Genomic DNA, 14,458 nt, shown 5'->3' with positions numbered 1-14,458 from the left:
GGGATCGTTGCAGAATGGATCAGGAGAGATATCGGTGCAAAGCACGAGTGAGTGGGGGCTTGTAACAACAGCTGGAGGCCTACGTAAAGCACAATGGCGGGGGGAATTATGCGTGGCATTTGCCAGTGTCACACATTTGTTCAGTGAATGTACACGTCTCAATATTGTACAATTTATTTCGTACGTTATTCTCTATTTTTATTGTAGGCCGACAGTGCTGTCGTTGCGTATAGGGACTTGCTTACATTGTCCAGTTTGTGCGAGCATTTGTCGGCCTTGAGATATAATTTAGTGTCAGGTGCGGTAAATTGATGCATCTGTCTCATTCGAATGGTTCATTGCAGAATGTTGGGGGCAGGTGCGCCCGCGGCTTTCCTACTGAATGATAAAGGTTGCTGAAAGGGTTACGGTTTGGGAGGCTGCGCTGTTCGAGATTTCTTGATCATACGAGGCATGCTTTCGCTTCCGGGCGAGCGGTCAGAGATGTTACAGAGCGCACAGTGAACATCCACAACGATAGACCGAGCATCGATGCTTCGTGCAGGCAGGATGGAAGAGTTTGTTACGGAGGAAGATGAGCCATGGTACGACCAACGGGATTTGGAGCAGGGTGAGTAGACTGACACACCATTGTTGTTACTTTGTGGTCGTTGTGGTTATATTTGTTGCAGGTTTTGTTTAGCCTTGTATGCGAATCGTTCCGATACAATAAAAATTGTCCCAGCAGAAAACAGCTGATGCTGGCTACCGACCTCATCGCTGTCATTTAATGCAACAACCTGAAGATGTCTCAAAGGATGCTATTGACCCTTCAAGAAAATAAGACAATATTATTGACATTAATTTTAAGAATTCATGACATGTTCTGCAATTTTGGCTCGATATACAAGCGTGCGTGTCTGGAATGGACTACTGTCTTAATTGTCGATATGTTCCTTGATATGATCAAACTGAGATTTTGTGATGGCGCTCATGCACTTTCAAGACAGACCCCCATCACCCAAAGTCCCGTACATTTGAGAACGAGGCGTGGGAACTATCGAAATTCTGCTGTAGGTTTCACCTGTCAGTCCATGTTACACTCTGTTATTCTCTCCTCTGTGTGTGTTTCTCTCTCTGACACACACAGGCCTACTTCCATTTCTCTCATTTCCACCTCTCGGTGTATAGGCACTGCTCTAGACTTCCCCTTTATCCATTATTTGCCAATTATTCTGATCTTGTCAGTGACGTGCGTGTTCTCAGAATAACCCTGCTGTTTTGTCTGACTTCACCCTCCATCTCTCACATCATATATGATGAACGGTCACGTGCCAACCCTCTGCCCTCGGTTATTTTCCTCAAGTCACCGAAATGCTGAGTCGTGGTTCTCTCTTGCATGGGGATGTGCCGGTGAGGTATTCGGTGATGGAGCCTGACATCAGGCTGACAGACCGAGAGATGATTTAAAACAAGTGGGATATTCAGGGAGACAACTGGTTGACATTTGCATTAATCTGTGGAATTTTGAACAAAGATTCTATGCAGTTGCAATCTCTGAGTGAGGGAAATGTCAGTTCTGTCTTTTATAATTTATTACTGGCTAGACTGAAGACACAGGACATTTACTAACCTCATGTCTGTGCTCTGATTTAAAAATGGGGATCAACAATGGAGACGCTCCCAAAGAATCTATGTTTCGAGATGCTTGAAAAGGCACATAATACACACAACCTTTTCCAGTCTGATAATATCCCCCCTATAGAGTGACACACCCCTTTGTGTATCTTCCTCAATTGTTTGATTTAGTTAACTCAATTGGACCCCATCGTCTGTCTCTTCCTCCACTAATGGGTAGATAGATATAGATGAGGGCCTGTGTAATCTCTGCTCTCACTCCCTGTGTATTGATCTGGCAGAGCAGTGTCTCCCACCTCTGGTCTTATCCCCATCTTTTGAAACAGAACGGGAAAGAAGCTATTGTTTTAGCATTTTAAATGTCCCACAAATTATGATATAGGTCAAAGCTGTATTTTTCCTAGCAATCATTCATTCTAAAGGGTAAGGTTGGTATATTACGATAGTAGGCGGTGTGAGTTCCAGATGGTGTGATGAGATACAGTTGGAATCGGAAGTTCACATACACTTAGGTTGGAGTCATTAAAACTTGTTTTTCAACCACTCCACAAATTTGTTGTTAACAAACTATATAGTTTTGACAAGTCGGTTAGGACATCTACTTTGTGCATGACACAAATCATTTTTACAACAATTGTTTACAGACAGATTATTTCCCTTATAATTCACCGAATCACAATTCCAGTGGGTCAGAAGTTTACATACACTAAATTGACTGTGCCTTTAAACAGCTTGGAAAATTCCAGAAAATGATGTCATGGCTTTAGAAGCTTCTGATAGACTAATTGACATAATTTGAGTCAATTGGAGGTATACCTGTGGATGTATTTCAAGGCCTACCTTCAAACTCAGTGCCTCTTTGCTTGAGATCATGGGGAAATCAGCCAAGACCTCAGAAAAAAAATTGTAGTCCTCCACAAGTCTGGTTAATCCTTGGGAACAATTTCCAAACGCCTGAAGGTACCACATTCATCTGTACAAACAATAGTACGCAAGTATAAACACCATGGGACCACGCAGCCGTCATACCGCTCAGGAAGGAGACGTGTTCTGTCTCCTAGAGATGAACGTACTTTGGTGCGAAAAGTGCAAATCAATCCCAGAACTACAGCAAAGGACCTTGTGAAGATGCTGGAGGAAACAGGCACAAAATGTCTATATCCACAGTAAAACGAGTCCTATATCGACAACCTGAAAGACCGCTCAGCAAGAAAGAAGCCACTGTTCCAAAACCACCACAAAAAAGCCAGACTACGGTTTGCACTTACGCATGGGGACAAAGATCGTACTTTTTGGAGAAATGTCCTCTGGTCTGATGAAACAAAAACAGAACTGTTTGGCCATAATGACCATCGTTATGTTTTGAGGAAAAAGGGGGAGGCTTGCAAGCCGAAGAACACCATCCCAACCATGAAGCACGGGGGTGGCAGCATCATGTTGTGGGCGGGCTTTGCTGCAAGACGGACAGGTGCACTTCACAAAATAGATGGCATCATGAGGTAGGAAAAGTATGTGGATATATTGAAGCTCAAGACATCAGTCAGGAAGTTAAAGCTTGGTCACAAATGGGTCTTCCAAATGGACAATGACCCCAAGCATACTTCCAAAGTTATGGCTTAAGGACAACAAAGTCAAGGTATTGGAGTGGCCATCACAAAGCCCTGACCTCAATCCCATAGAAAATTTGATCCTAACTGACCTAAGACTGGAAATTTTTACTCTGATTAAATGTCAGGAATTGTGAAACTGAGTTGAAATGTATTTGGCTAAGGTGTATGTAAACTTCCGACTTCAACTGTATGTACAGTGTATGTCCTTCCATAGCCCAGGCCTAGCCTTGTCCTCCACATCACCCCATTGACCGATGACCCAGAGAATAAAACAGCTTTGCGTCTCATCAGTGTTTCCCTGGTCAGGGTTTGGGAACCAGGTGGGTCCTGCTGTTCTGCAGCCAGCAGCAGGCTCAATCTCATCTCACAAGCGTTATTGAAAATGGAGAGTTGAAGCATTAAGCCCAGCTGAATGATCTGATTAGGGGGGCCCCCAGACATGGCCTCTCAGGCTTGGATCAGAGATTTCAGCCTGGGGTTAGAGAGATTTGAGGCAGCCCTGCATGTAAAATTGTAATAGTACAGTTTTAGCATGCTGTTCCTACCAAGGTGTCATATTGTATTTGCTATGGTCTATTTCTACTCACTTTCACAGAGTGAATATGTGATTATTATGTAAGTGATCTGTATTCAGGGCTGCTCACCTATTGCCCTCAGTGGTCATAATCATCAGCTCAACATGTGTATCCTGTCTGTCCAGATGGTAGGGTATGATGTCATAGTTGTAGCAGCTGGTGCAGTGTGGTTGTGAGGTGCTTCACTAGATGCTATATGAGTTATACACATCCGAGGGCATAAGGATGATGCATAGCCACACGTGCAGAAGGCTGCAGTGCACATGAGTTGTGTGTGTGTGTGTGTGTGTGTGTGTGTGTGCCAAGGTTGCCTTCCCTGTAGCTCAGTTGGTAGAGCATGGTGTTTACAACACCAGGGTTGTGGGTTCGATTCCCACGGGGGGCCAGCACAGCGCAGCACAGGAAAGAAAAAAAAAAAAAAAAGTATGATATGTATGAAATGTATGCATTCACTACTGTAAGTCGCTCTGGATAAGAGCGTCTGCTAAATGACTAAAATGTAAAAATGTAAATGTTGCCATGGGGAGATGTCAGTTTGACAGTTTCATTGCTTTGTCTTGTTACAATTCTTATGTTATTCACTTGTATTCAATGAAGTGGGTACATGATTTCTCCTATTTACCGGGATATCTCTTGCCCTCTCTGCAAACGTAGATTCTCATCTGTTTGCCTGCGCAAACAATCGTTGTGCGGCAGCGTTTTGATAGAGGCACAACCATAAGATTACATAACTTTTAAGCTTTAGACAATGTGTACCAGGCACTTTTGTGTTGGTCACATAGCGTCTGTGTTGTAGTGATGTATTTGGAATGCTCGCTCTATTGTCTCACACACACACGAGCTGGTACTGTTTATAATACAGACCCGTATCACTCTTCTAGTTCTCTTTGTTATCTGTCCATTGTGTTAAAACAGGAAGATATGGTAGCCTACAGATGAGCTAATTACATTTTTAGGTACAGTACCAGTCAAAGGTTTGGGCACACCTACTCATTCAGGGGTTTTTCTTTATTTTTACTATTTTCTACATTATAGAATAATAGTGAAGACATCAAAACTATGAAATAACAAATATGGAATCATGTAGCCACTTTGTCTTGACAGCTTTGCACACTTGGCATTCCCTCAACCAGCTTCACCTGGAATGCTTTTCCAACAGTCTTGAAGGAGTTCCCACATCTGCTGAGCACTTGTTGGCTGCTTTTCCTTCACTCTGCGGTCCAACTCATCCCTAACCATCTCAATTGGGTTGAGTTTGGGTAATTGTGGAGGCCAGGTCATCTGATGCAGCACTCCATCACTCTCCTTCTTGGTCAAATAGCCCTTACACAGCCTGGAGGTGTTTTGGATCATTGTCCTGTTGAAAAACAAATGATAGTCCCACTAAGCGCAAACCAGATGGGATGGCGTATCGCTGTAGTCATGCTGGTTAAGTGTGCCTTGAATTCTAAATAAATCACTGACAGTGTCACCAGCAAAGCACACCCACACCATCACACCTCCTCCTCCTCCATGCTTCACGGTGGGAACCACACATGCGGAGATTATCCGTTCACCTACTCTGCGTCACACAAAGACACAGCGGTTGGAAACAAAAATCTCAAATTTGGACTCATCAGACCAAAGGACAGATTTCCAACGGTCTAATGTCCATTGCTCGTGTTTCTTGGCCCAAGCAAGTCTCTTCTTATTGGTGTCCTTTAGTAGTGATTTTCTTTGCAGCAATTTGACCATGAAGGCCTGATTTCAAGCAGTCTACTCTGAATAGTTGATGTTGAGATGTGTTACTTGAACTCTGAAGCATTTATTTGGGCTGCAATCTGAGGTGCAGTTAACTCTAATGAGCTTATCCTTTGCAGCAGAGGTAACTCTGGGTCTTGCTTTCCTGTGGCAGTCCTCATGAGAGCTAGTTTCATCATATTGCTTGATGGTTTTTGTGACTGCACTTGAAACTTTCAAAGTCCTAGACATTTTCCAGATTGAATGACCTTCATGTCTTAAAGTAATGATGGACTGTCATTTCTCTTTTCTTTTATTTGAGCTGTTCTTGCCATAATTTGGACTTGGTCTTTTACCAAATATGGTTATCTTCTGTATACCACCCCTACCTTGTCATAACACAACTGATTGGCTCAAACACATTAAGAAGGAAATAAATTCCACAAATTAACTTTTAACAACGCACACCTGTTAATTGAAATGCATTCCAGGTGAGTACCTCATGAAGCTGGTTGAGAGAATGCCAAGCATGTGCAAAGCTGTCATCAAGGGTGGCTACAATAAAGAATATCAAATATAAAATATCTTTTGATTTCTTTTAATACTTTTTTTGGTTACTACATGATTCCAAATGTGTTACTTCATAGTTTTTGATGTCTTCACTATTATTCTACAATGTAGAAAATTGTACAAATAAAGAAAAACCCTTGAATGAGTAGGTGTGTCCAAACTTTTGACTGGTACTGTACGTGTTGAAGAAGGGCCTCTTGTCCTCTGCCTCTGTCCCTTTTTGAATTGTTAGCTCCTGTCGCCGTTCATTGCATTATCTCTGATACACACACACACACACACACACACACACACACACACACACACACACAGCTACTGCTCAAGACAGCCATACTATAATTCAACTCATGTTCCTTAGATGTGTACTGTGCAGCAGCAGCATGGTTTTCCCCACTGTTGTGTTCCTGTTAGTGCTGACACCATGCACTGTGCTGATTTAAAATGCTGCATTCATGTTCCGTAATGGAGGTAAATTGTTCTCAGTTTAACACCCCCTCTCCTCCTCCCACTGTACTGTCATGGGCTCTGAGTAGTGGGGCAGGCATGTTGGAGCCAGCACAGCACAGCTCCCCTCATCTTTACTCTCAGTCCAAGTAGGCCTCGTCACTGCAGCACCCGATGAATAATGGATCCATCAAGCTGCTGGTGGAAACCAAGTGGCTCGCTGCCCTTAGCCCTCCCAGGTCTAAAATGGGATCCTGTTTCTATGTGTGTTTTATTTGTGGAAATGTCTGTCAAAGCAGATTGAGAGCAAAGAGCATAGATGTGCTGGAGTTGATTGGTTTCTGGAGTTGATTGGTTTCAGGGGAAAATGTTAAACAATCTTGTTGTGACAATAAATGTTTGTGTAGCAACCAGTGCAGCTAAAACCTTTACGCTTGTATGTACAGACTGTACAGCCGCTCTTCTTTTTTGATTGGGGTTATAAGAAGAGGGATATTTCTGTCATTCTGACCAGGAGTAATAGTAAATGTGTTCTGAGATGACCTGTGTAATCCAGACAGAGCCTGCGCTAACTAGGTTTTCTCACTTATCCTCCTCCTTTCCCCTGCAGTCAGACGCCATTTTCTTGAGCTCATCTTGGCAGAGATCACAGAAGCTGGTCTTAATCAGAGAAGATGGAGGATTACATTTTTTTTTTTTACTCCAGCAGGGGAATTCAATGAGGGGATTTTCTCTCTATTGCTTGTTCTTGTTGAATTTGAAATGAGGGGGCAAAGTCTTAAATTCATCCCTTTTTAAGGAAAGCCAGAAAGCATTGCATTAATGGCGTTAACAGTCCATAATGATCCAATGCAACACTTGAACTGAGCTGGGCTAATGCCGCAACTACCAATATTACTGGTGGATGAAATGTGAATGAAGAGTAAAAATAGTTTATTTAAAAAAAAATTCCCAGACCAGTACTCTCACCACTCTCTCTCGTCCTCCTCTCTGTCCCCTCTCACAGATCTGCACCTGGCAGCTGAGCTGGGGAAGACCCTTTTGGAGCGCAATAAGGAGCTGGAGGACTCCCTACAACAGATGTACATCAACAATGAGGAACAGGTGCAGGAGATCGAGGTATAGCATGATACCACTTTCACTAACTATGTGTGTGTACATGTCATGATTGATGTTGATGTCATGAATGATCCTGCAAAGTGCCCTGGCCATCATCTGAAACCCTACCTCTTCAAACAGTATCTTAAATAATCCTCATCACCTTGACCCCCCCCCCCCCCCCCAAAAAAAAACCTGAACCTGCACTTGACCCCTCCCTCCTTTCTAGCTCTGAGAGCTACTTTATTGAGGAAAAATGTACTTTCTATGCCTTTATGTGGTTGTCCCACCTAGCTATCTGAAGATGACTGTACTAACTGTAAGTTGCTCTGGATAAGAGCGTCTGCTAAATGACTAAAATGTAAAAATACAATTAAATGTTGAATTGCTAAGAGCCCATATTGTCAAGCATGGCATCGGACTGGTATGTTAGCTGGAGTGTGTGGGTTTTTAAACTACTGACGGTGCACTTCATGATCCTGCAAAGTGGCTCTTCTCTCTAGGCTAGCACAATTACATTCTCCTTGACGCGCCATCAAGCCAATTAAACCCTGCAGAGCTCTGATGGGAGAGGAGCAGAGTGCAGCTGCATGGGAGAGCGAGAGCGTGTGTGTTCACTTAGTGTGCAGCTGTGCGCTGTGTGGGAGAGGGGACTCCTCTGAGCCAGATCTGCCACCTCATTAGACAAAAGACTGGCTTCCTTATTAGGCAACAACAAAGCTGCCTGCTGATGGCTGAATCAACCAATCACACACTTTAATCTTCTGGAGAAGAATAAAGTTGATCCACACTTGTTTGTGTAGACAGGAATTAGGAAACTGTGATGCTATTTTGCTTAATCATCATGGAATCCTGTCATGTCTATGTGACGGATTTAAATGCCAGACACTGTACAGCAGTGTCTGGCATTGGGTGTATCTCAATAGTCTAAAATGGCTTCCTCTCCATCTGCACTGATGTAACATATAGATGTCCAGTTATTTTATATCTGTTTTTAGACTCTTTAAATTGTCTCCCTGTAAGGTCCATGTCTTCATTCACATGTCTATTCCCCCTGCAGTACCTGTCCAAGCAGCTGGAGATGCTGAGGGAGATGAACGAGCAGCATGCCAAGGTCTACGAGCAGCTAGACGTGACGGCCAGAGAGCTGGAGATCACCAATGAGAAACTGGTTATAGAGAGCAAGGCCTCGCAGCAGAAGATAGACAGGTGAGGGTTAATACTCTCCTGAGTTGTTCTAGCTGCTATGATCTACAATATGAGTATTCACTCTGTAAGACTGTACCATGACCTCTTTCTTCATGGTGTTTATACCAAGGATTTCTAAGAAATATTTGAGTTAAGAGTTAACAAGCTTAGTTCTTGAATGGTTCCTACTGTTCAGAGTAAATAAATGTGTCTCACCGTTTTTGTAACACAGGCTCAGTATAGTCACGGTACAGTATTGTACATTATGTTGTGATGTAAATAAGATTTAGTCCACTTTCGTGTGTGTGTGTGTGTGTGTGTGTGTGTGTGCGCGCGCTTACAGGTTGACTGTTACTATGGAGACACTGCAGGCTCAGGTGGATACCATGACAGCTCGTGTGGAGGAACTACGTACACTAGAGGAGCTGAGGATCCACAGAGAGAAGCGGGAGCGACGCAAGACTGTCCACTCCTTCCCCTGCCTTAAAGAACTCTGCACTGCACCAAAGTACAGTAAAGAGCAATGCTCTATGTAGTCTCACTCAAAAGTCCAAAGTACTGTATGTGAAGTATGCTAATATGCTTAGTACATTTGCCAAATGACCTGAATGTATGGTGTTAAGATTACATAAGAATGCAATCTCCCAGCTGTATCCTTGTGCTCCTCTGTGTGGTGTATCGCTCTACAGGTATGATGATGGCTTCCTGGTGGCCAACCCCGGCAGTGTGGACCTGGTGTCTGAGCGTGAGCGCCGGCCCCTGGACGAGGAGAACGAGCGTCTAAAGGGTGTGGTCTCCTCCCTGAGGTCCGCCATGGTGGCAGAACGGGGCCGGAGGGAGGGGGCAGAGAGGGAGTGCACAGCTGTGCTGCAGGAGTTTGAGCTTATGGAACAACGCCTCCTGGGGGCTGAGGGCTGCCAGCTGCGAGTGCAGGAGCTGGAGGCAGAGCTACAGGAGATGCAGCAGCTGAGGAGGTCCCAGGTCTGTCTGTTGGATGAGGGTCTGGAGCAGACCCTGCTCAACAATGCCCCTGAGACCGACACACCCGAGGAGGGACCGGGGCAAAAGGAGGGAGGGGAGGGGACGGGGGAGTCTGGGGGGACAGGAGGAGGAGGGCAGCAGGGAGGCCCCGTGAGGAAGAGCTGCAGCGACACGGCGCTCAATGCCATCTCGGCCTGCGACGCCTCTGGCAGGCGACAGGGCAGCTACGCAATCCACGCCAACGGTGTGCGCAAGCGGGGCATGTCCATCCTGAGGGAAGTGGACGAGCAGTACCACGCCCTGCTGGAGAAATACGAAGAGCTGCTGGGGAAGTGCCGGCGCCACGAGGAGAGCATGTGCCACGCGGGGGTGCAGACGTCACGCCCTGTCTCTAGAGACCCCTCCATGAAGGACTACGGCATGGCTACGCCCGGCCCCTCAGCCATGGCTGCTGCACCCACCACCCCGCCCCAGACCCCCTCCACCCCAGAGGCCCTGGAGGGCATCAGCCGGCAGGTAGACCAGGTGGACAAGAGGCTGGGCCAGAACACCCCAGAGTACAAGGCCCTGTTCAAAGAGATCTTCTCCCGCCTGCAGAAGACCAAGAGTGAAGTGAACTCCACCAAGGGAGTCCCCAAGGGTAGGAAGTCCCCAAGGGTAGGAAGTCCTAAGGGAAAAAAGTCCAAAGACAAATGAGCAGCTTTCGTGGTACTACTGAACATGACCTCTCCTGGTACTACTGAACATGACCTCTCCTGGTACTACTAAACATGTTCTGAAAACAATGGGTACAAAAGCCACAGATTTCTTTTTCTTAATTTGTTTCTCTTTGTTTGACCGTGTTTGTTCAAAGTGGTCACTTGATGTCTTAATGACAGGTTACCTGTACTTCTGCACTGGGGAACTGATAGTCTACGGTGGATGATCCCCTCCGCTGTTATATCCATCTCTCTGGATACTGCCACATTTTATCCATCTCTCTGGATACTGCCACGTTTTATCCATCTCTCTGGATACTGCCACGTTTTATCCATCTCTCTGGATACTGCCACGTTTTATCCATCTCTCTGGATACTGCCACGTTTTATCCATCTCTCTGGATACTGCCACGTTTTATCCATCTCTCTGGATACTGCCACGTTTTATCCATCTCTCTGGATACTGCCACGTTTTATCCATCTCTCTGGATACTGCCACGTTTTATCCATCTCTCTGGATACTGCCACGTTTTATCCATCTCTCTGGATACTGCCACGTTTTATCCATCTCTCTGGATACTGCCACGTTTTATCCATCTCTCTGGATACTGGCACGTTTTATCCATCTCTCTGGATACTGGCACGTTTCACCCATCCCAATATGAATGAATTGTACATCTGACGACATTCATCATCTGGGTAGATGAAATGCCTTGATTCTTGACCTAACTTAAGATCATTTATGACAACCTAGTCGTGCACTAAAACCTGTTTGGCCTGTCTTTGGTCAAGACAATCCAGTACAATGTTTAAATGACTGGGCGTGTATACTGAGACTGCACTAATTCTATTTAAAATGTATAAATAATTGCCATTTAATGTTTTTGATGACGGACAATGAATAACATGTGCAGAGCTGTTCATAAAATTTGTTTTAAAAAAACAATCTAGTTAAATATTCCTGATGTTCTCAATGAATACAACTGTTGCCTTAACATCGTAGGCTTCACGTATGCATCTATCCAACATATACATTGGTTTTGAAATCAGTAGGTGAAGCCAGTAGACTTCAATTGAAGGATCCCATGGTACTCAAGGAAGTAGTAACTTGTTCTAAAATACTGTATGTAAACTGTAAAACTATATCAGTGTATTGGTGAATTTACCTTTTGTAAAAGGATTCTCAAGATGGATATGATAATGTTGCCAGGTTGTCTAAGCTAGAGAACTGAGGACCTCCTGATGATGCGCTGTGTAGAAATGGAACTCTCAACCACACTTGACTAAGCTACTGTAACTATGTGCTCTCTAAGCACCGACTCAGACCATGGGTACATCTCCATGACTGCTTATTTCAAGTACACAAGGGGCTCTAGCTGCCCTCTTATCAGTACTTTGGTTTTTCATTGGAATATTTTCCTTGTTCTTTTCTGCTCTTCATTGTGTACAAACTTCATGTGATCTGGTCTTCTATACATTGGTAGAAGACCATCTAAATGTCTAACATTGTGTTCTGTTCAATGAGAAAGGTTGCTGGTGTGTTAGATGGAGCATGATAGACGGGTAAAGATGCTTTACAGAACGTTGTACTTTAGAGCTGGATCAATAAGAGAACAGTGTAAAAAGTAACATGACTTTATTGATTAAAGACCATGACCTCCAGTCTGAAGACTTTGATCAGGTGAACAGTATTCTCCAGGTGGCACAGAGGGTTACAAAGAATCAAAATCATACTGAAACAATGATCCAGTGAAACCAAGCCTGAGCCCAACATCCCAAGTTATGACGTTGAAAAATGAAGTTTAGTAGTAGGTCTTGGCTGTTCTTGTTGAAACTCTGGGTCTGTGCACAAGTTAGACCTGACCTTAAACATCAGGGCCAACGTTCAAATAACTATTTGATGTTGAGCTCCCATTCTGAATGTCTGAAAGTCAGACCTTAGCAGAGAGCAGCTGGTGGTTGTAAAGGCTAGAGGCACAGCCAGTTTTGGTAATCCTGGAGTTGATTTATACTCGAGGTGAGCGGATTAACAACCCTTGTGTGACATTCCTCTCTGCTCACAAGGGCCACCAGCAAGGCCCCATATCTGAGACGCTATAGTAATGGAGTTAGTGACTGGAAGAAGGCCTCAAGGTCTGCTTAGAGGGCATTTGACAAGGAGCTAATTTCTTAGTTGTCAACAAAACCAGGTTCTTTATATCAACGTAAACACATTCACGTCAGCAAACAGCACTAAAGGTGGTCCACATTGAGACCACCTGATGTGGTGAGAAGGGAAGGGAGCAGCGATGGCTGCTGTTCACTTTCATGGTCTACTTCTACTGGCTAATCTGGAAAGGTAGTACAAGCATCTCAATGGTCTGTCTGATCATCTGTTAGCACCTGCACTCAGCCTATAACTCAAACCCTGTAGGAGGCTCTCGTAACAATCTGACAGTTCTGTTCTGAAGGCAAATGGCTCTTTGTGATCATTTCTTTCATCGTTAGTTCTACAGGAATCCTCTTTAAGGCCACATGGCGGCTGAATGAACTAGGTAGGGAGGTGAAAACCCTGATCAGGAAGAGGCACACTTGCACCTTCAGCAGGTGGTCAGAGTGCCTCTGGTGGACTGCCGGTAAGTGCTGTTCATGCCACCTCTTAACGGTTAGGAATTCACACTAGTTCCAGAATAAACTAATTGTGTGGACTCTGGTACATATAATCTGCTCCAAGGCTTTCCACAGACAGAGGGCAACATCCCCAACAAAGAGTAGAGTGTGGACCTACCACAGCCTTTAACACACAGCAACACCTTTACAAGGCAGATCATGGTTGTATAAAACAATCAGCAGGAAGGGGGGTAAAAAGGTTGTATAAAACAATCAGCAGGAAGGGGGGTAAAAAGGTTGTATAAAACAATCAGCAGGAAGGGGGGTAAAAAGGTTGTATAAAACAATCAGCAGGAAGGGGGGTAAAAAGGTTGTATAAAACAATCAGCAGGAAGGGGGGTAAAAAGGTTGTATAAAACAATCAGCAGGAAGGGGGGTAAAAAGGTTGTATAAAACAATCAGCAGGAAGGGGGGTAAAAAGGAATGTAAGAGAAAGAAAAGAGATGAAAGGATGGAATTCACACAGTTGATTATGACATCCATATCAAGAGCATTAACAAATCAATCTTTCATTTAAAAAAAACAAACATTTATATACAAACTAACCAAAACAAATTCATGATTGTGCACATGATTTGCTTTCTCCACATATTCAATACTCAGCATCACAAGGAGTGTGTGGGGGGGGGTGAATGGCATGACAACGTAATTGGAATGAAACTACTGCAGGGATTGGCGTGGACGAGAGACTCATTTGCCTTAATCACTTATCACATAATTATGAATTCAAAATAATGGAGGGGGAATAAGAAGAGGGGGACGGGGAAGAATTAAGTCGACGGGGACTCAGTCTTTCCACTCTTTCTTGATGTTAAGGTTCCACTCCCAGGAGAGGTGGTCGTGCTTATCGTCATCAGTGAACTTGGACTTGATGTTGTAGGTGCCGCGGGCCAGCATGCCTTTAGGGGCCTCCTCCAGAGGGGTCAGGAACTCGTACTCTGCCGGCCGTGGCCCGTAGCTCCCCACCATGTAGTCTGACTTGTCAACTACACAGAGAGAGAGAAAAGAGAGGGGCTTAGATTTATTTTCCAAAGTTGCCTCTTGACAAAAACAGGCCACTTCTCTGCGTTATCAAATACTATGGCCACTCCGGAACTATTAACAAGTCATTTAATGACTGTCTAGGAATGCCAATGTAAATACCTCATCTACTAACTTGACCTAATTACTGTGTGCACAGGCGAATAGTCACCTGAGTTGACCAAGCCACTCCCAACATCAGATACATCCCTAACCCCTGTCTCCAATGCACTTGTTGTGGATATCTGAGATAATTGGATAAGTATAAGCAATATGGTCATATCCCCAT

General features: G+C 44.4%; 2 protein-coding genes across 6 annotated transcripts in view; one reads left to right on the top strand and one right to left on the bottom strand.

Moving 5' to 3' along the window:
- The first annotated feature begins 19 nt into the window (after positions 1-19).
- On the top strand, positions 20-12,162 carry LOC115171403 (cerebellar degeneration-related protein 2-like). Its single transcript, XM_029728185.1, has 5 exons — positions 20-610; positions 7,542-7,654; positions 8,694-8,842; positions 9,165-9,329; positions 9,511-12,162. Exons 1-5 carry the CDS (start codon positions 532-534, stop codon positions 10,496-10,498), a joined length of 1,494 nt encoding a protein of 497 aa, XP_029584045.1. The 5' UTR covers positions 20-531; the 3' UTR covers positions 10,499-12,162.
- The window catches only part of LOC115171405 (rho GDP-dissociation inhibitor 1-like), a 15,991-nt gene continuing 13,654 nt past the window's right edge, over positions 12,122-14,458 (bottom strand). For all 5 annotated transcript variants that reach the window (XM_029728192.1, XM_029728188.1, XM_029728189.1 and 2 more), the window contains exon 6: positions 12,122-14,135. In XM_029728192.1, the coding sequence (XP_029584052.1) occupies positions 13,936-14,135 (200 nt within the window). In that variant the 3' untranslated portion in view covers positions 12,122-13,935. The remainder of the gene's footprint in view (positions 14,136-14,458) is intronic.

The sequence above is a fragment of the Salmo trutta genome, chromosome 32, assembly GCF_901001165.1.
Source record: "Salmo trutta chromosome 32, fSalTru1.1, whole genome shotgun sequence".
Taxonomy (NCBI): Eukaryota; Metazoa; Chordata; class Actinopteri; order Salmoniformes; family Salmonidae; genus Salmo; species Salmo trutta.
Note: the sequence above shows the minus strand (reverse complement) of the source record. Positions and strands in the feature narration are given on the sequence as shown.